At 39.3% G+C, this 22090-nt stretch overlaps 1 protein-coding gene across 1 annotated transcript; it reads right to left on the minus strand.

The window, feature by feature from the left end:
• Positions 1-75: 75 nt before the first annotated feature.
• On the minus strand, positions 76-17835 carry LOC133481750 (alpha-2-macroglobulin-like). The gene is made up of 36 exons (XM_061780837.1): positions 17663-17835; positions 17389-17569; positions 16804-16963; positions 16684-16736; positions 16025-16045; positions 15091-15256; positions 14900-14984; positions 14655-14790; positions 13549-13666; positions 13331-13440; positions 13088-13255; positions 12331-12555; positions 11661-11724; positions 11393-11538; positions 11171-11320; positions 10140-10283; positions 9983-10073; positions 9763-9910; positions 8705-8930; positions 7595-7721; positions 7369-7490; positions 7247-7298; positions 6311-6394; positions 5668-5844; positions 4441-4516; positions 4122-4278; positions 3966-4040; positions 3311-3473; positions 3058-3245; positions 2500-2712; positions 1939-2063; positions 1496-1586; positions 1317-1385; positions 1124-1229; positions 383-424; positions 76-219 (listed from the first exon to the last, which is right to left on the minus strand). Exons 1-36 carry the CDS (start codon positions 17746-17748, stop codon positions 215-217), a joined length of 4350 nt encoding a protein of 1449 aa, XP_061636821.1. The 5' UTR covers positions 17749-17835; the 3' UTR covers positions 76-214.
• Between the last annotated feature and the right edge of the window lie 4255 nt (positions 17836-22090).

Below are 22090 nucleotides of genomic sequence, written 5' to 3' on the forward strand. Positions count from 1 at the left end.
TGAACTACTGCAATAGCTTTGAGCTACTCCGGAAGGTACAGCTAATTTAAAAAAACAATAAAAAAAAACCACCAGTTGCACTTTTAGATAGCTTTATTTCAGTTGTACTTCACAGCTAAAGATTTAAAGTTAAGACATTGTGGTTTTCATAGCTTTTAATCAAAGCAGACTCATTTAACAGCAAATCAGTGATTAACCCAACACTGGCTGTGCTTCAAGCTGCAAAAAAAAAAAAAAAAAAAAAGTCATCACTTTTGGGTAAACATTTGCACATTAATTTCGATGCATCTTTACTGATCTATGGACTTCACACTTTTGAGAAAATGAGTTTTATATAGTAAGTAAAGTTTGTTTTGTAAGAAATGCGGTCGGTTTCTGTTACCTGTTTTACAATCAAAATTGTAAGTCGTCTCAGCCTGGTCACCTAAGGAATAAAACAAAAAGGTTAAAAGCGCAGTAACCTAAAAGAGTCAAAGTCCAGGATGTGTAGAAAGGGAAGGCAGAGCCTCATCTGCATGTGAAAAAAGAAAGAAATGCAAGAAGAAAAAAAATTATATTAATTATATATTATAAAATTATATTCCATCTAAGTTCTCTGGTCTGTACCGACTAATCTAATAGCCATGATTTCATTTAAATAAATTCACGTCCTGTTAAAATACATGTGCAAGACTGGAAGTGCAACAGCGAGCCTCAACTCAGATTGTCCTCACATAAAGCAGAACTAGTCCTACAGCATTATCGATTTGTAAAATTACTGCACTGCTACAGAGGAGGCTCTTCCAAGTCTTGACTTTCAAGACACTTGTAATACGCATGCTTATTTTACATAGGCTAAATGCAGTTATTTTTTGTTACGCATTTAGTTCTGCTGATCACAAAACCGCAGATAAAGTGAGAGAGGGACAGGAGTCTGCCTCCACACGGTGGAAGGCAGTTTCAAAAGTCAACATTTCAGTACAGTTTATTTTAATGTCGCAGCAGCCATGATCATCACATCACTGAGTCAAACAATGCGTTTAACAGTCCAGCAGTGTGTGTGCGCAATAAAAAGCAGAGTCAAGCAGGTAGAGTACACAATGAAAGCTTTGTCAGACAGGACTAAGAAGAGAGTATGATTTACTTGGCTGGTAATAGTCATAGATCTTGACCACAGCTGGTTTCAGGTCCTGCACTGGGATTTCCTGTATCAGCTCCAGGCTGTGGTTTATTGCCATGTCCTTTGGTAGCTGTTAGAGAAAGGGAATATGAAATTTCAAAATTGGTTCAAGGAAAGAATTAAAAAAATAATCTGAAGCTCAACACTCATTCCTCACCTCCTCCAAATACACAAGCACGCTATCTTCCTTCTGTTCAACACGATCAACCAGGATAGCGCCTTTGAGCTGTGAGGTGGTGAGAGGTCAACAAATGGGGAAGGAAGAAAAGGATTTAAAAAAAAAAAAAAAAAAAAAAAAATTCAATGGCTATACTGCTATGCTAATTAATTACTCACTTTCTGGAAAGACTTTTGGTCTACTTGGAACCCAGACAGCAAATTGATTTCCAGGATCACCATGTTTGTACTGCTTTCCTTCCCACTGTATCTGTGGGAGAACCATTAAATTGAGGGGGGGGGAGAAAAAAAAAAAAAAGCATTAAAGCGGACCATAGTGCTGTTGCGTGAGCATCAAATACGAGACTGACCTCGCTATTACACTGTTTACATCCTATGATCTGCAAGTAAGCTTAAACATTCACAAAAAGTGTGCATTTAAAACTACAAAACAATTTGTTTTTTGGGAATGTGAAAAATATACTTTTGGCTTAATTTTATTTCCTGTATAAAATTGTATCGACCACCGCTCCCATGTTATTCACCGGGGTCTTGTTCGCTGTAGTCCCCCATTGCTATACACTGCACAGTTTATGACTGTCACATGGAGTGAATGTTCTTACAGCGATTTCAGCTTCAAGTTGAGTTTAGGTCTGCCAGATGGGCTGCTGCAGTTAGCCTCAGTCTGCACTGTGACACTGAGAGTAGTGACCTCAGTGGGTGTTGGGATGTTGTAGAGAAGAGTCAGCTGGGAGACAACCAGGTTAACTCAAAATCAACATTTGTTTACAAAACAAACATTTACTACCTGTGCACCCTGACAAGGCACAGAGGTCTTACATTTATTAAAGTCAATGTTTTCAGTTGTGCGTTTGATAGTTATAGTGATAGCGAGGGCTAACATGCAGATCTTTAAAAACTGCACACCACTAAAAGTAAAAAAAACCAAAAACCTAAATGCTCACTAAACAAAAGTATATTCAATATTCATGTACATTTCATATCAAATTTACTTGCAACTTAAGTACAGTAAAGGTCAGTTGGTTGTGACTACATTTCACTTAAACCAACAATTGGGTTTAAAGCAAGTACAAGACAGAAGTTTAGTGTAAACATAGAAAATTGCTGCACTGCTGTGACTGTCCACCCAGTAATCAAGAATACCATGATAAGTGTTCACTGACCTGCACTGAAGCACATGCAGACCCCTTCACCTCCACATTGTACTTCCCTTTAACATCCTTCAGCACCTCTTCCTGGTAGAGCAGTTTGTTATTCTGGTTGATGTCAAACATCTTCTGGCCACTGGGAGATGATACAGTCACTGTGCTGGAACCCGCTGGACTGAATACCAGAGTGGAGTAAAGAGACAGAGCCTGAAGGGCCACCACAGTGTCCTGCACACAAACATACAGTACCCATGTTTAAATGCATACAGTAGGTAAGTGATGAGTATGTAAAGATGCATGATATAAAACATCGAGGACAATTGTAATTTGTCACTTGCTGACATATTTAGGTAACCATCTGTTACAGATGTAACTGCTAGAAAAAGCATGCCCTGGTGGTCAGTGAAAATCTCTTCCATTTGCCCATGCTATAATATTTTTTTTTCTGAGTTATTTGCGTCACACAGCCATGCAATGAGTACATAGCCAAAGCATGTTGCAGAAACTCTGGAAAACACAGCAGGTGCTTCCTAGCCAACGCATAATTCCCTCTTAAGTTGTTTGTGTGCATACCTGAGTAGAAGCAAAGCCTCCATAATAGTTCTGTTGGGTCGTCAGCCATCTGACGATGCCGGAGGCATAACCCAGGTCTTCAACGGTCGGAGAGCTGCCAAGTTTGGCCAGGAGCACATAGGAGGTGATCTCCACAGACAGAGATTGTGAGGTCTCTGATGACTTCTGGGACCAGTGAATGAAACCATCTGAAAAAGAAAAGCCACACAACATAAGTTAGTTTGAGAAACTCTGGTTGCTGAAGATAACCCACCTTCTTGTATCTTAATGTTGTCCAAGTGCTGCAGAAGCTGAGCACGGGTCTCCTTATCTTCAGCCAAGGTAAAGACATAGGCCAGCAGAGCTGTTGTGTAAGTGTTGCTGCGGTCATTGATGGACTCCTTCAAGCAAGCCAGGCTCTGGGTCACCGTGGCATCCTGTCAGAGATTTATGGGGTGGGGGTGAGGTTAATGATACTTGGCTAATCTGGTCTCTATAGTTAAATGTTCCATTGACCTTTAAATTTGTTTGAACAGATTTTATCCTGAGAGTGAAAGAAAAAAAAAAGCGTTTTTTTTTTTTAGGACAACAAGAACCTGCACGTGGCATTGTTTTTAGCATTTTGAGTCCACTGATTGCCAAACCGTCCACTGAAATTTGGTACATTTTGAAATGCATTACTCCTACATACAGGACATTGGTGGAATTGCGAGTGGTATGGGTCATTGCATTTCCCCAATATCCAATCCCCCTCCATACCACGTTTCAATACACACCAGTGTAGTGCCAGCCGCACGGGTATGCTTGTGGAGGGAGAACCGTTAAAACCTTGCCAGGCTTTGATTGGTCAACAGATTTCTCTTCCCAAATTATTGTATGAGTATTCTGGAATTTAAATCATTAGGCTAAAAAGTTACATGTCTACTCACATTAACTGATCTACCCATCTCCAAAAAGGCAGCAGTGATGTAAGCGCTCAGAGTCACTTCATCAGAAACACCACCCTGGAGAGAGGAAACATCCGTTGTAGTCATTACTTCACAGACAACCTTCAGGAGATTAAATAAAATATTGACAACTCACACCTTTATTCCCTTATTAAAAAGTTTTCCAGAAATTTGGAAGCAACCATTTTCTTTTTGCTTGCTTTCCAGCCAAGTCGTGGAATCTTCAATATTGGAAGGGTCAATGTAAATAAAAGCCTTTGCTTTGGCAAATGATCTCATCACAAAAGCAGTCAACCTGAAGGGGAAAAAACAAACAAAAACAAGATCACTTAACATGCAGGGATATGTTGATCTTAAAATTCATTCAAATGTGCTATAGTGTGAAGTTGAAGAGTAATTAAACTCATTTAGTGCAAGTACACGTTACTGTACAATAAAGCATTGTTCATGTTCTCACCAAGTATTCTCCACACCAGTTCCAAAAGTGCTATATCCACCACTGGGATGCATGTAGTTAAGTTGTCTCTGGTAGCCTGTGTAATAAGAAAAACATGCTTATGGCCATCAGCACAGCTCTGAACAATTCATCATGTGATGACAAATTCAGGTTTGACATCACAATTGATACTGTGCGTGATTTGGCAGCGAATTTAATCAATTCAAAGCAAAAACAAAACGCTTCGAACGCAGTATGTAAAGCTTTACATTTTCATGTCATGCCTTGTGGATGTGCCATCGTGAGGTCCGTGGCAATGTCGCTCAACCTCCCATATATGCATGTTCTGTTGCTCTTGACCAGCGACCTATTTTCCTTTGATGCCCAAAGTCCCCTTTTGTCAATGTGTGTGAAAGCTTGTCTGTGGCCTTCAACAAAATTTAACAATTTACTGTACATGAATTGACCTTGCTACCCTTCATCACATAATCCACTGTAGACATGCCCTTGGCGAGTTGGCTCAAAGTTTGTAAAGACACTTAACATTTATTCATGCCACATGAGGGAGAGGTTTTCACTCAACATTATGCCATGGGTAAGTTTGTGTAACACTACATGTTTTATTAGGTTATTCAAGTCTCAATACATAAAAGCCAAGCACGCATAGCAGAATTTCATAATTTGATCACTATGCATGACTGTTATAGCGTTCAAGCTTATAATGAAACTTAGTGAGGCATGTAATTGCCCTTTTGTTCTTTTATAGAAGTTGGAGGATGAAGCTGACCATCTTACATCAACATTTTTGTGATTGAGTCATTGTACACGTTTTTGTGCAGGAAATGTTAGAATTCTTTAAAGGCAGGGTTAATTTTTTGTATTTATAAAGCGCAATGTGCCTGCAGTCTTATTGCTCTTGAAGTAGCGGCTGCACATTTTTCCCAGTTCATTTTCACCTATACAACTCATTGCACTATGTAAAGTATGTTTCTGGAAGGAGTTTCAAACTTGTTCCGTGTGCACACCGACTCCTCCAAAAGGTCTCTGCACACCCCTGATCCACAGTGTTGCAGTAAAGTAGTTAACCATTTCACTTCGTTTCAAGGCGGTAAATTAATACCACACACTTAAATCGATGATTGGTTTATGCCAATCTCTAATTGCCAGAGGGCAGTATTATGATTGGCAAAGGTCAAGAATCAGAAACAAAGCATCATGTCAGGCTTATCAAGTGTATTATTGACTCACCACTGGTCAGGAACTGGAGAGTCTTTTTCTCAATAGCTGGTGTCAGCTGCTGTGTGTCTTTGAGGTACTGCAGGATGTAAACGTTTGGGGTGAACAGCACCATGTTCTGCTCCCCACAGCCATAGGGCATCCTCAACAGGCCATCAATGTTCTTCAAAGCCCGGCCTAAAATGTCACCTGCATAAAAACATTGATTCCATTAAGATCGCAAATACGACTAATTGTTAAATAACTAAGTTTCCCCAAAAATTCATGGCAATTTTGGGAATAAAGAGGTTAGTGTATAATAGAAGTGTTTTGGAAAAAAAATATCCTATAGCACCTTCTACCCTGTGCCATTTAAAAAAAATAAAAAAAGGGCTTTGGGGGTCCCACTCCCTGTATGAACACTAGTCTTCCATCACATGAACAAACCTTAGCTAATGCCATTGTATTAGTACAGTACTATTTACAAAAAGCTTTAAATTGTGATAATTTCCCCATTTCCAAATGAAACCTGTTCTGCCCCTTTGAAACTAAAAAGGTACACAAACATTTGCTTTGTGAACAAAGCCTTGTATAAACATACTGCACGTTGCAAATACTCAGGTATAACAATAGTAATGTGAATTAATTACTATTGTGATAAAAGAAAAGCATTTACCCAGGACAGATAATAGACCACGTGCTGAGCCGTTAATCACATTCACAGGGAGCATTATTTCAGTTTCCTCCTTCAGACTGCCTCCTGTTGTGCAAATGGACAATTCAATTTAGAGATGGAATAAATCCAAAAAATACATTATGTTGGATTTAAACAAAATCTCAGCAATGTAAAAATACTGCAATTTTCATAACTCCCAACAACCATACATAAGTAACATTTCCCTTAACATACTGTACAGACTAAATCAATATACTCAACTCCAAAAGTATTGGCATAGTTAAGCCAATTCCTTTAATTTTGCAGACTTAAAACATCTCATTCCAGTTCAGCATTTATTTACATCTGCATTTGACAATTTAGAAGTAATTTGTAACTAAATGTACCAAATTTTTAGTCGAGCAAAAGTATTAGAACACCGACACTATGACAGACTAGGCTGAAAGACAAGACTTGCAAATTATTTCCAACTACAGTATTACCTGCATCGAGCGTCATTGAACAAAGCTCAAACTTTGGCACTATTTTGGGGAATGACGGCGTGGTTACTCCTTAAACTAGAATAATTAGTCTTGAAATTAAGGCATTAACTCTAGCTTGATTAAATGTAACTTGAAATTCTGTATAGGGTGTAAAAGGACATGTGGGCGGGAACTCAGTCACATGTCCCAATGAGTTTGCTCAGATGGAAAGTGGGTTGATTCAAGCAAAAGGTATTACCTTTTAAGTTGTGTATTAAATACAGATGTAGAAGCTGAAATGACCATGTCAAATTAATATTTTGAGTCAGTTTTCCAGAAAAAAAAAAAAACCTTTAGAGCAGAGTGTACATGAATTTCCCCCAAAATTGTTTGCCTGCTTCAGAATGGGAAGGACTTTTCTAACAGTAAATTTTAATAGTCTAAGGAGCTAGATCAAGGTCAAAAGTCAACTGACCTTTAGGGCAGAACAGCCAATTGTGAGTCTTTGTCATCTCTGTTCCCTCAGCCTAACAAGAAAGCAAATCAATTACCCATTGTTGACAATCTCGGGTTTGGAAGAAAAACAAAACTACTAACCTTCACAATGAGAAGTCGTGTGACCACATCGATACGACCTCTTTCTGGAACACTCACAATCTCATTATCACAAGCAGCATGGGACGGCACAGCTTCAGCAGCCACAGTCACATTGACAACCCCTAAAAAGGACCACCGATTGTGTATGAAAATGGTGGCATCAATCTATTCAAATTTAAGATTTTTCCAGTGAGGAGAAATCCTGTGTGTAATGAGAGACCTGCACCTAATGTTGAGGGGGCCATAGTCCATCTGAAGGTCTTGCGCTCATTGCCACATAGGCAGGTACTGTACTGGTCACCAGAAAGTGGGGTGAGGATATAATCCGAGGAATGAGTTGGATTCACACTGACCTGCCACCAGAAAGATTAACAAGTTGAATAATAAGAACAAACAACTGTTGACAGAAGACATTCATTGTTGAAAGAACAACTCCTCCTTGACCAGTCACATAATCATGACATCCCAATGATCCTAGGAGCCAAGTTGTCTGGGGCTATGTCCTTGGTAGCGTCAAGGCAAACAGGTCCTAGGCGAGACCAGACAGTAAGACCAACGCCCTCCTATGATACTGAAAAACTGCCCAATTTCCCTAGCCCAGGCAGAGGTCACCAGAGTCTCCCCCTTGAGCCAGGTGGCTCGACATCTGGTGAGAAGTCTGACCTCAGATTAAGGTAAAGGTGGTTAAGTATAGTTTTTGTCAGGAAGTGTGTACCAGCTCAGTTTAGGTTGCTGGGGCTTTTGAGCGGTCATGGCAGTTCGTCCATGTCTACATGTGCTGAGTGGAATTGCTTTCAACCCTGTCCTTAGAGAGTGCTCTGGGAGAATGGCGTACTGTAGGCCCAGGTACGGGCTGTTTGATTCCTGCACAACCAGTGTCAGATCGGCACTCCCGGCAGTAGGTCAGATTTGTTTCCAGTGACTGCAAGATCCACCATAGCTGCCCTTTGTGACCAATTATGTTCATAACCTTTACAGACAGAACTCTAGACAGTTGAGGGGGTCTGCTTTGGTTGGTTTAGTATTGCTTTCTGCTTTTCACAGATCTGGTATTGTTGATCTACAACTCACTGAGGCAGTTCGCAGTTGGCCTGATTATACTTTCTCCTGGCAGCACTGGATGATATGGCTGGGGAGCGTAAAGTCTGAGCCACTGCTTGGCCAGTGAAACCCAACACGCTAAGAGAAAGATCTACACTTGTGAATGGATATAAAAAAAAAAAAAAAAAAAATGAAAACATGACCATTTTTTACAAAATCAAAACCTGTTATTATAGTCTCAACAAATTTATAATGCAAACAAATAGTCTATGGGTTAAGTGAAGGTTATCATTACCATGATGCATTTGGACAGGAAGTTGAAGGTGGTGGCTTTCAGCTCAAAGTGTTCCCCACGTTTGATGGAGTAAGGAAGAGTGAGTTCTAGGAAGAAAGGCTGGAAGACTGTTAACTTTTGACGAGGGGCCAAGCCAAAACCCTGAGAGGACAGGCAGAAAGCCTCCGTCTCCCATGTGGTGATGGTGTCAGGAGCAGTTAGGGACACATCCATCATGCCAGAATTTCTGAATCAACAACGAAAAAGTTCAAATACATAAAAAGCCAACAGATGGATAAGTGCCTACATACCAAGTAAAAACTGCGATTCAAATGTCAAACCAAGTCTGAAACAGCAGCCATGATAAATTGTTGCTATCTGATGAAACTCGCGTTTTTCTATTAATCCGTACCTGAATGCAGTTAGGTTTGAGTTTCATAATTTTGTTTTCCAAATGCAATTTGTTTCTAGCACAGTTCAACGAAAGAAAAATTACTATGTACACGACGGTAGTCTGGGGGTAATTAAAAAAAAGTGGAACCTCTTCACAGACAATTTGTGAGTGTGTTTGCAAACAAAGCAATTTTCCCCATTAAAATGAACGGCAACAGAATTAATATGTTGCAGTACCAGGTCCCTTGCACCCCGCCCACCCACCACTTTCTTGGGTGCCATACTGAGGGCTAATTTAGAGCAAGAGAAACTAAAAGATGCACATTTGTCAGTAAAATACATGGCACACTGAACAAACGTTCAGCATGGATACTGTGTCTGTCCGCAGACTGAAGGACAGTTCCTGAACCAATATTCCACTGCAAATGTGAAATTAAGAAAAGGGCACTAAATGGGATATGGCAAAAAAAAAAAAAAGACTACAATTTCATAGACAATGGAAGCTGTGACTACATTTAAATAAAATAAAGTTAGGGCTGAACCTTGTTCTTTTCCTATACTGTATTATACAGAGTTCCAAGAGCCTGTTTTATAGACACCACCTAGTCCATTATGATTTTAAGTTGCTCTCATAGCCATATGGTACACAAGATTCTGCCATCTTATCACTTGTGACAAAGGCATACCCGACTTCCACCAGGTCCCACAGCCAAGTCTCTGGAAAGAAATTGCGGATTGTCTGAATTGGGGCGGCAGAGCCCATACCACCTCTCCTAATACCAAAAGCAGGAGGAGCTTCCATCGCATCTACGGTTTCATATCTTAAAGCAATACCTGGAAATGGAAAGCATTCCATCATTAGGGTACAGAATTGATGCTGGAAAATATTCAGTGTATATCACTCACCATAGGGACTGTGATGGTAGTCTCTTCCCAAATACTTCAGGCATGATGGCACTCTGATATACAAATTTGTTGCCATCTTTAGTCCATTACGCTAGGAAAACCAACAAAAGAGTAACTAAAAAGGATCACTTTTTGTACAGAAGTGTGATAAAAGTACCTGGAAAACAGTATAAGGATCATCGATGTTACGCCCAGGGTATGGCAAAATAGATCTTTTAGGTCTGACACGTAAACATTCCACTGGGTCTTCAACTTTGTATGGAATATGTGTTGCTTTGGTGACAGGCAGCAACCCAAATATCTGGTGGAAAAAGGATAGTTGAAGTTAAGAAATTACAAAGCGCCAAAGCCTATTTTACATCTTAAATGCAGCGAATGTTGCACAAGGTGCTTTTTAACTCTGCAGTAAGGGAAATCAGATAGGAGCCAAAAAGGGAGAGTGATGACACGACCAGGTGTAAGGGTGTTGTCATCAAAATCCATTCAGAGCATAAGATTAATTCTTGATGGCAATGATTTTAAAAACCTCAAGCTGACAGTGTAACTTGAACATTTCAGAAATCAAAACAAGTCATCTTAATTTCAAATATCTTTGCATTTCTCATGCGGCAAGGATTATGATTCTCAGCCTGCGAATTATTTAAAAAAAATGTTTGACACATTTGGAGATGTCAGGAAACTGTCCCATAGCATGTTAAATTGATGGACAGGATAGTTTTAAATTCACATTGGGGGTGTCACAGAATATACCGTAAAAGTAAACCTTAAAAGAGTAGCGCTTGTTTTGAAAACACTGCTACCATAGTGTAGCTTTTACAGCTGGCTTTGCTTTTTACATCAAAGATGCATATTTCCCTTTGCATGATTTTTACTCAGCCATTATGCACACTTCAGACTATTTTGATGCAACATGTCACTTTCAGTGTCACAAAATACTTTGAACGAGAGATTGTTGCTACATAACCGGCCGGGAGAAGAGTATCAAGTGAGAAACAAACTGTTTAAACAAGCACTGTTGCACCTTTGATAGAAAGTTGAATGCCTGCTGAGGGACTATCCCCCTTTCAGTGTCCTTTACACAGAACAGCATGGCCAAAATAAGGTGTATAACAAGGAGATATTAAATTGGGTTTTATGCAGCAGAAGTCCCCCCCCCCCCATATTTACCATAGAAACAAGTGTAGTTACCTTATCTGCATCTAAGGTTTTTCCGGGCTCTTTAATGAGGACACTCTGGTCAATAGCGCTCACACCACAAAGAGCGTTTGGCTGGCTCGTCACTTGCAAAGTGGTTTGTTCGCCTGGGACTGCTGAAGATGGACAAAACTCCAGAGACACCTGACACACACCAAAACAGTCTTTACCATCTGGACTTCATCCACTCAGCGTAATTAACACAAGTTCCCTTACTTTGTTACTGAAGCATTTCTCAGTGGTGTAGTGTGCACTGTTGGCAACCACTGTTGCACTTGGAAGCACAGCATATGCAACTATCTGGACCTCTGGTGCCATCTCTGGAGAAACTTTCAACTGGAAAGTCACCTCGCCCTCAGTCACTAAAAGAGCAATTTAGTTAAAGGGAATTTTATTGATTTGGTAAGAGCAAGTTAATGAATTAAGCAATTATGCCATTAGGCCAACAATAGGCTTCTCTGAACTCAGTGCAATGTCAGCACACCTGATTTATCTTCAACAGCAATCTGTTTAGCTCCTTGAAAAACGATGGCTCCTCTGGCTAGGACCTGGATTTAAGCGGATAAGGACAAGAATGACTGAGCCATTGATATACAAGTCGTACTGTAAATGTGGAGGAAAAAGCCCAATATTTGGGAGCCGGCAGTTTTACTTTGCATGCTGTGTGTTTTGGGCAGGACAGGCACAGAGACACTACAACATTACATAAAAATTATTTCCCTCCATTTGTATTCAGTTTTTAGCATCGTTTACTGCGGCAATTATGACCAGTTGGAATAAAACTGTACATCAATCCACGTGCGGTTAACCAGCGCAAATGAACCCACGAAACTGCTGCAATGCATCTGTAATTGACAAAAAAATAAATATTTCACTGCTAGTGTAGTTTCATCACCTCCCCCCCTCGCAATACTGTAATTACAAGGAAAATTCCCATAATCTTGAATAAAACATTTACTCTGCAGTTGCATAATAGCATGTCTTTTGAAGTCACATTACCAATGGTTTACACAAAAATTTAGTTACCCAACCTTTTGAGAGGTACTGGCTCCCAGGGCTAGGAATAGTGGCCACGGAGACCCAGGCTAGCTAGTATTCCATTAAATGAAGCTAACAAACTTTGTAATTTCTTTAAATCCAAGAACTCCACTGACCAGATACATAAGATCGGCAAACCCCTGAGACTCTCCAGCTACAGCATACTGGATGGTGATGTCTTCATCTTTGTCGCAAGGAATTGGCACATCCTTATTCTTCAACACAAGGTAGCTGGCAGTCTTTGTATCAAGAGAAGGTTTTTGAACCGGGGAAACTATGTGCTCTCCAGTCTTGTAGAATGGGATTCTATATCCGTAGTCCAGGTTTGGTGAGGCACTAACCTAATTTAGGTAAAACAGAACATACTGGTTAAGATATAATGGCATTATACATTTGTTTAGGCAATAGTAAGTTACTCAAAAATGTGGTCAAACTGACTAAAGGAACAGTGTGCTACCAAACAACTCCCGAGGTGTTATTGAGCAAGGTAACAAAGCAGATATCTTGCTGTGCACGAGTAGTCAAACAATATAAATAGCAATTGGATTACTATATGGCGCATCAGAAAGTTGGTTTGTCTGAAAAATTATCCTGCACATTGAAGCAAAGTTATTACCTAAACTCCTTAAATTGTAATGAATTGCATGCACAGCTCATGCTAAGAAGAGTGTTGAATGTCAATATGTGCTTTAGTTTTATGCCACAATGACACTTAAGAGCTGTGTGTATATATATATATATATAAATAATAGTATATATATATATATATATAAATAGTATATAATATAGGTAGCAGATTTGCCTTAATTTAAAAAAGAAAAAAAAAAAAAAAAAGGGCACATGGTCGCAATGCCATTGTCTCATGTCACTTACGAATAGGTGAATTTTCTCTGAATGGTGCGCAGTGCTTAGTGAGAATCGAGCAAAGCCCTCTAGGTCAGTTGTGAGGTTCTGTCGGAGACGTGCTGGCCAAATTTCACCCTCCAGCAGGTACAGGTCCATGTTACCAATAGGAGTATTGTTGTAGTGAACTGCTTTAACCTGTGGGATCACAACGTGCTCTTAAGATCATGGTCAGTAGCACAAGTTTGAAAACTCAGTGTGTTTTGCACATACCTTTCCCTCCAGTTTTGACGCTTCCTCATAAATCTTAGGCGTGTCCTCAAATGACAGCGTTCCAATTACATATACAATTTGTATTCCTTTGTGTTGAAAGTGAGAAATACCTGTCCAATGTTAAAGATTGTTTTTATTCAACCATGAATCAATATATCCCAACATGATTTTTTCTGTGCAAATTTCCATTCAAATTATTTAAAGAGGTAAATACTTGCCTGTGCCCTCTTCTTCCAGCTCAGCATTGACTTCCAGTACATCTTGTACTGCCTTTTGGTCAATTTTTGTGAAAGTGGATAACTTCATAATGAAGGTGACGCAGCCAGTCTTATTTGTCTATAGAGTACAATAAGAATAATTATAAGTCATGTTCCTTGATTAATTTGTACTGTGCTTTATGTTTATGATGATTTGTTAAAATACTTTGAGGGGGGGGGGGGGGAAGTAAATTTAAAGTTCATTGTTATGTACCAAATACGTGTTGACTCCGGTAAGTCTACTTTTAGAAAGACAGATTTTATGGCTTTGTTTCACTTTGTGCCCACAAATATGCAGACTAGTTTGAATTTGGGCAGAGAGACGGCACTGCTGTGCTCCACTTTTAATCATCAAATGTAATATATATGGTGGCATGGTGCACGACTGGTTAGAGCTTCAGCCTCACAGTTCTGAGGACCCGGGTTCAATCCCCGGCCCCGCCTGTGTGGAGTTTGCATGTTCTCCCCGTGCTTGCGTGAGTTTTCTCCGGGTACTCCGGTTTCCTCCCACATCCCGAAAACATGCATTAATTGGAGATTCTAAATTGCCCGTAGGTGTGAATGCGAGTGCGAATGGTTGTTTGTTTGTATGTGCCCTGCGATTGGCTGGCAACCAGTTCAGGGTGTACCCCGCCTCCTGCCCGATGATCGCTGGGATAGGCTCCAGCACGCCCACGACCCTAGTGAGATGCGGCTCAGAAAATGGATGGATATAAAAAAATTTTTTTTTTTTTAAATTCACAAACTTTTCCAGACTCATCTATTAATGAAATAGAGTTAGAATTTTTATCTACCACAGCCTCTCCAAATGTACTGCAAAGTTCTTAAAATGTCCGTGAACACCATATCCATTATTGCAGGGGTGAGGAAATTCAGGGAGATAAATAAAATTCTCAGGGAGAGAAATAAAAAGAAATGTAAACATACATTTTAAACTATTGTATATTTACTGCAATAGTGTGTGAATGAAGTCACATTAAGTATGACACAGGCAATATAATTGAATTAAAATGAATTATTGGGTAAAAATAAAGCTTGCAATTTGTTTCAGCTGTTGCCAAATTTACCTTTTTTGTATCCTCGTAGCATGGAGGAGAAACTACAGGGGCCTCGTCTGGGTTGTCAGTGGAATAAAGATACGACTGGATCGGTCGACACACCTTAAGTTTGGCACTACCAGGCACAGGCTGTCCATATGTGTACCTATCAATTTTAAAAGATCAAACCACTTAGTGTGTGTGGTTCATAAGCAGGCAGGCATTTTGTTAAAACAAATGTTGAAATCAGATTTCATGCCAGTAACAGTACTTACTTTGAACATACTTCAATGGTGAAGTCATCCTTTACAATAGTCACTGTGTCGGGTCCATTTATTTTCACATCAAATTTGGGCAAAACTAGAGACAAATCATGGTTGTTGGTACAGCATTTGTTCAGTCCAAATGAATCCAAACAAGGGCGCGAGAAAAGTTTTTTTTTTTTTAAATTTTTTTTTAAACATACCATATTTCTCAACCTTGAAGCTGTGATATATTCTTAATTCGTCAATTGACACAATAATTTGGTAGACTCCCTGCCGTGCCTCAGAGTTCAAGGAGTAAGACTGCTGCAATATTTTACTGCTGGATGTTTTGTTGAGCCACTGTCCAATTCGGGTGCTGCTAGGATTCTGTAACAGATGGGGACAAAGAGACAGTCCATATACTGTTGTGGTAAAATACAGTTCAACTAAAATTGAATTGCCCCAAGGTACTACAACTCAAAACTTGCCACATTTTCAGGACACTGCCTTATAAAAGTTGCACAACGCTGTTTCTAACCAATCTAATCATGGATGTTTTTTTTTTTGCATTAGAAGTTCAGTTAAGCAACCAAAATATTAACTTGCATGTTTCTTGGCTTTAAAGTGATATTTGTTCAAAAAGAGCCAGCCTCAACAAGGACAAAGCAATAAGACTGCTGCTTCACCAAGCACCTTATCACGTAAAGTTAAGGTAAATTTTCTTCAGGGGTCAACATTTTACAAACGGGTAACAAGTAAGGATACTAAAAATATGTGCAAAACAATCTGCAACACAGATCATTTGTCATGTTATAAAGAGAGATGCCTAGGGCACATCATTGTGACTCGTTAAGCAGCATATTCATTAGCAATATGGTTAAGACTTATTGCTCATTTTACTAATGGCAGTGGTTAACTTATACCACTTGCATGACAATTAAGGCGCTACAGTGATAGCACAGCTCAGAATTTGCCAACAAGATTACCAGCATTAGCTTCGAATAATGTTTGGCTAACTTAATGTGGTGGTGGTGGTGTATTTGTGTTTTGTTGATAATGTGCCACACCGCTACAATAATTGACAAGTGTATTTCAGTGGACTGGTCACAAAATGGTGCATGCAATGGAATTGCTCCAACATTTTTCCAAGCTTACCTGAATTTCAATGGTGTCGTACTACAAAAGAAAGAGATTGCATTAAGTTTGTTATCTTTGCATCAAACAAAGTACTGCACGTGTTCCTCAGAAACAAACGCAATATAGCCTCCAGTTTTTCCACAAGTACAGTATATGAAACAGCAATGGGAAGCCATGAAACAAGTGTTATGAAAATGCATATCAGAAAGTTAAATGGATGCACAAAGTGCACCATAAGCAATTTTAGTCTATCAGTATTAATAATTCTATTGGATGAGTTTATTCTGTCTTCCAATGATATGTAATAAAAATATCCTAATAGAACCAATGTTACTTAGGTAATACATTCATTAAATGCTTCTATGATTTAAAATCATGACTGTGAAGCCATATTCACAGTAATTTAGAATAATAATTCGATGAAAGCATCACTGTACTTCAAGTGTTCTGATTGCTAAGAAACATTTTGGAAGCTTGAAGGGTTTACTTGAGCCACTTTTGAAAACTACTGATGTCATGAGGAGGCCACGGATTCAAAGGCCAAGTCAATGAGCAGATTCATGCCGGCGGTCACATAACCCTTTTACAGCTTACCTCCAATGGCTAGTTTAGAACTTACCATTGTCAAACAAAAGTGTGGTTTTTAAACTGACAAGAAACTTGGGTCAAGCACTCACCATTTGAAAGACTGGTCTGAACTTTGTGTCCAGGGAAACAACTCTGAATTGCACTGTGGGAGGAGCATAACGAGATATCGTTAACCTTGATTTTGGACAATGCATGATCTGCTCAGTTACCAGTTTGTCCTGGGAGGTAGATGGGTTTGTCGGTTTGGATGAAAGTCGTCGGTTTGTACACTTTGATCATGACTTTTCTGACCTCTCTTGAATAAAATGTTGCACCTCGTACCTCCACAACCATATGCTGCACCTCATCATTGCTTTCAGGAACAGGGACCTGGATGAAAAAAAAAAAAAAAAATCATCCTGTTAAAACAAATTGACTCAGTCTGAATACTATATGGCCAACAAATTATAGTCTGGACAATGAATTGCATGGCAAAGCTAAATCTTTTATTTTTTTTTTTTTTTTTAAATTTGGACACTACAGTACTTAATAGCATTGTAATCAGTCATTTTGTGCTGTAAATACACTAGTATGAACAGTAACTCCACCCAAAAGGATATTTTAAAAAATATACTAAAATATAATTTTCCACAATTTCAAATAAACTAATTTACAAAAAGCTGAAAAAAATAGTTTTATTTCCAAGTCATTTACTTGGATTCCTGAGAAGTGTGTGGTTAAATGTTGTATTCGATGGCCTAATGAATGCGTTAAAGCACAATATGTACACTTTTTTTTTTCTTCTTAAAGCAGACCTTAAACTTGAGGCACTTATGAAAGTCTTTGCTGGATGCATCTTTGAATACGGTGATATTTTGCTCTTTAGAGTTCAAAAAGACAGTCATTGTCAGCGTCTCGTTGGGGTGCAGCAGGCTTGCACAGAAATGTGTTTCAGCTCCAGCATCCAGAACTGCAGGAATTCCCACCAGGTAACTTCTACAATCACAGAACCAGATAGACGGCACCTTATTTTATTTAAAATGCAGCCAATTGAAACATAATGTACGAGTCATTAGGATAAAAACTTACGGTCTTGCCTCTGTCCAACTCGCGCACATCCAGCTGAAGATGACACACCATGTCAACCTCCATGATTGATTTCTGACACCACCCATGATTGACTGAGAAGAGCCTCAGTGTCTGCATCTGCTAAATAGGCACTGATAACAAAAGATCCACCCCTGTGTTGCACACAAACAGATTGCAACCACCCCCTCCACCCACACACACACAAAATGGAGGGGGGGGGGGAGAGGGAGGAGGAGAATAAAAACAAAAATAAGCACCTCAAAGACTACCACTGATTAATGAATTGTTGATTATGCAAACTTAACATTGTTTCCAGCATTCATTTATTTACAGAATGTTCAAACAACAACAAATTTTGTAAAAGATGTGATTGTGCATGCTGGTGAGCTACTGCTGCTCCTTTTAAAAAGACAAAAACGTTTTGGGGCACTAAAGGCTAAATAAGCTCATTGATACCCATGTGTAACATTACAGTGCACAAAGATTTGAGCTAACCTGCTCAAACTAACATGGCTGCATATAACGAGTGCAGGCACAGATTTTAAAGTGATTAGGTTTGCAGTATCAGTCCATTTCAAAATATTGCATGAATAGCAATATTTGAAACTGCGACACAGCAGACTGGGGAAAATCGTTGCCTTTCACATGACTTTGAAGCAAGCAGCATTCTGGTACTTCCATCAAGGAAACATGATGTAACGACACTAGCCTACCACAATCTAAGAGATCCGATACGATGTGTTGGATCAAAACAATGCTTTCACACTATCTTCCAATGCCAGTTGTGTATAACTATAACTCATTATTTTGGTTGCCTACATGTCAAAATATTAGGAGGCTCTAATTGTTTTAATGTACCAATTTAAAAATTAAATAGGGGCTGTGGTTACATATAGTAAGAGAGCACATCTGGCACAGTCAAGTCATCCCAGTGAAAGTGCGTGTGTCCCCCCCACCCAAAATAAAACAAACATGCATGTTAGACTAAATTGTTCATAGGTGTGAATGGTTGTTTAAGTGCCCAGTAATTGACTGGCGTTTAGTACACTTTAACATTGACTGGAAAGTAACATTCTAGTTAAATATTTTGGTACAAGCTGGCACATTGTTCAGTTATAGCTTACTAAAATAATTCACAATTCAAAACAAAAAGTTTTTTCTCTTTTCCCCACCCTAGTTAAGACAAATGTTAAAATAACAATCCAAGGCCTTATCGCACAGCCATACAAAAGACCTCCCAGTGAGTGCTACCTCAGCGATCAGAGGGATCCTAGCCTGCCCCCCAAACTGAGATACCCCAGGACACAAACCAAGTGAGTATTTTGGCATATCACTGCACTAGAGTGAACAGTACACCATGAGAAAGTGAGATAATTGTAACGAACAACAATGACAAAACGTGCCGCACAAGCATGATACAGTAACTTGGCGATTACACAATCTGCTTGCCACCTATGGCATACAGCTTGTTTATGATTTTATGTTCTGGAACTGTACCAACCGCTTCAACTTGTTGGCGCATGTACTCTGATATTAGAGGACGCCAACCTTCAAACATTCTAGCCAAAACCAAAATTCTCTGATAACCTATCAACTGTACACCCTTTCCCCTTCAGAATCATGCAAAAGTGCCTCAAAACCGTTTACTGGTATATGAAAACCGTTGGTGGGGCACATATTCTTACTACAATTTTACAAAATAAAGTCGCACTGAATCACCATTCACTGAAATGTTGCCCTTTACTCAGCGTGGGATGTTTGAGTTTGCTGTGCAAATAGCTCCACCACAGACTGATGGGAAACCGAGGTTTTAATCAACTTTGTAACCGAGTTATCAAACAAGTGATTCAGGTTTAAACCAAAAACAGTACTATTGCATGAAGTTTGGAACAGTTAATACTGTACACCATGATATCCATTTGTCTGTTTTTCCTGAGTACTGCAGTAAAAATAAAAATAAAAAAAGTGGAAGCCCTAGGAGTAAATCAGCCATCACTAAAAGCAGTATGCCAAATAATTAAAACCAGATTAACTCTTCAATTCTACCTTATTAGAGTGGTACTAGTGGCAGTCTATTATGCAATAAGTCGACAGACAGCCGACTAAGGCCTGTTTGGCAACTTAAGAACAGGTCAAAAATTGTTTGCGCAGGTCATAATTGCAACATTCAGGACAAACACTTGCTCATCCAGTCTAATGAATTCAACCATGTCAAAGGTCACATGGAACAACAGCTTTGACAGGCTAATAGTAGTTTTGCTGAAAGATTTTAGGGTGTGCAAGTAAAATATTTTTAGTGTAAAGGTTGTGTAAACAGACTTTGCTTAAGATTTAACAAAATTAAGTTTAAAAAAAATGCGCTTTTGTCATTTAGAGTCAAGTAACTTGCAGCATAGCTAATTGTTAAATGTGCTTTCAAGAAGATTATTATTATTATTTTTTTAAATGTCCCCCCCCTCCCCACAAATTAGGGAAGGGGGGGTAGATTAGGTGATTTCAATCATTGACAGCTGTAAGCCTCTGAAGCCCTTTGAGACTTTGTTGCTTAAGGGCTGTATAAATAAACTTTACTAGTTTATATTCTTGAGAAGATTGGCATATCATTGTCAAAGTCTACAACAACCAGGAGGAGTGGTGTGCAAATGCCACAGGCAAACAACTCTTGCAAAAGCATTTTGTCACTGAGTGGGTGGGCTGCTGTTTGAGTCCAACATTCATGCACAGGGAAGATTGCCCAGAAAACGACACTGCGATGTTCCATCAGATTCTTTCAATGGATGAAACCCAGGTCAAGGAAGCAGAATAATATTTATTTAAAAAAATAAAAATAAAAAAGTTTAGTCTTGACACTTAAACTACTTCTCATCTCAACTAGTTCTGTGTATAAAAATAAAACTACCCACAGAATTAGCATCATTACACAGCACAAAGAGCAGCAAGGGGCTAGAACACCATCACTAAGAATCTTTATGAGAAGGAAACTGTTGCCATGCAAAAGTTAGTTGCCCTCCTTGCAAGATATCACAATTCAAGGATGAGCATGTGAAAGGAGCGAGTTCAGGAAACAACACTTCTTAGACACACTAAGAACATCAGCCAAAGATCACAACACACAAATGATGGAACTATAAGGCTGTATTTGTTTTGGGTACAGGATGCCTTTGGAACTGGAGGGTCAAGCTTCAAGCCTCACAACAAGCAAAAACAGCATTTCTAGCTTCCGGAGAGATGCTGGTCAGCGACCTGGAGTAAGGTGTGCTGCAAAAATGTACTGTATGCAGCAGAGCAAACTGAATTTCCCCTTGGTCATGAGTATAATGAACAAAATATACAATTCTATAAAAGGCATATTATATACAGTACATTTCAGCTTCTGTTTCACATGCTAATTAGTGTTGTGGTGGAATACCATTGTTGGCCCACAAGCTGGTGCTATCAAGCTTAAATTGGCACTCGTTTAACGTGCCGGAGAGCGACCCACGTTTTGAAACAGTTGCATAGGTTAAGTGGATGTTTGTTTTGTATATGACGCACTTTCAAAAATGAATAAAAGGAAATGGCCTGGCAAACTATAGCCCTCATACTGATACACCGAGTTCATAACGTGCATGTGTTCTCTCCATGACTGGCGATGCAATACAATTCATTGCACGTTTGACACAACAATACAAAATGGCACGAGCTGTTCGAAACACTTGTTTTCCCTCGAGTGGAAACCCAAACGCTGCAGCACTTTAGCCTTCTAAGTAACAATTAAACTTAAAAAACTTGACTTACCGGCTTTCAGGCTAGAGACTTGTCGTACCTGTAGCCAAATATATAAGGCAGGCTGCCATCGTTGAGTACTTCAATATGCTACAGGTGTAGGTCGTCACTTCAACCAAGACCAGCTGTTCTTTGATTAGAAACGGTTTTGCCAACTCCTCAGCAATTGGCTATTTCTGATCCAAACAAACTTGGTACATATGTATATTATGAAACTTTATTTACAAATTTGGGCATTGCTCTAACTTAAACTGAAGCACAAATCTTTCATAATATATACAGAAGTGTTTATTGCTTTTAACAACTGTTTGATTATGGCCAATTTCAAATAAATAGGCCTGTGACAAATCACAATTGTAAAGATTTGTTCACAAGATGTTTAACTCATTTTAAATCAGATAAACAGTGAGACGCGCGCACACACACACACACAGGCTATAGTTTAATATAAAAGTCTAATGTAGCTTAGGGCAGGGGCGTCAAACACATTTTTGTCGCGAGCCACTTTGTAGTTACGGTTTCCTGGCCTCAGAGGACAAGTATGAATAAATATCGCTTCATTTGATTGCATTATACACAACAAATTGATGGATAATTCATTTTGAAATCAGAAGTCAAGGATAGGCGGCACGGTGGCCGACTGGTTAGAGCGTCAGCCTCACA

Source organism: Phyllopteryx taeniolatus, chromosome 8 (genome assembly GCF_024500385.1).
Source record: "Phyllopteryx taeniolatus isolate TA_2022b chromosome 8, UOR_Ptae_1.2, whole genome shotgun sequence".
Taxonomy (NCBI): domain Eukaryota; kingdom Metazoa; phylum Chordata; class Actinopteri; order Syngnathiformes; family Syngnathidae; genus Phyllopteryx; species Phyllopteryx taeniolatus.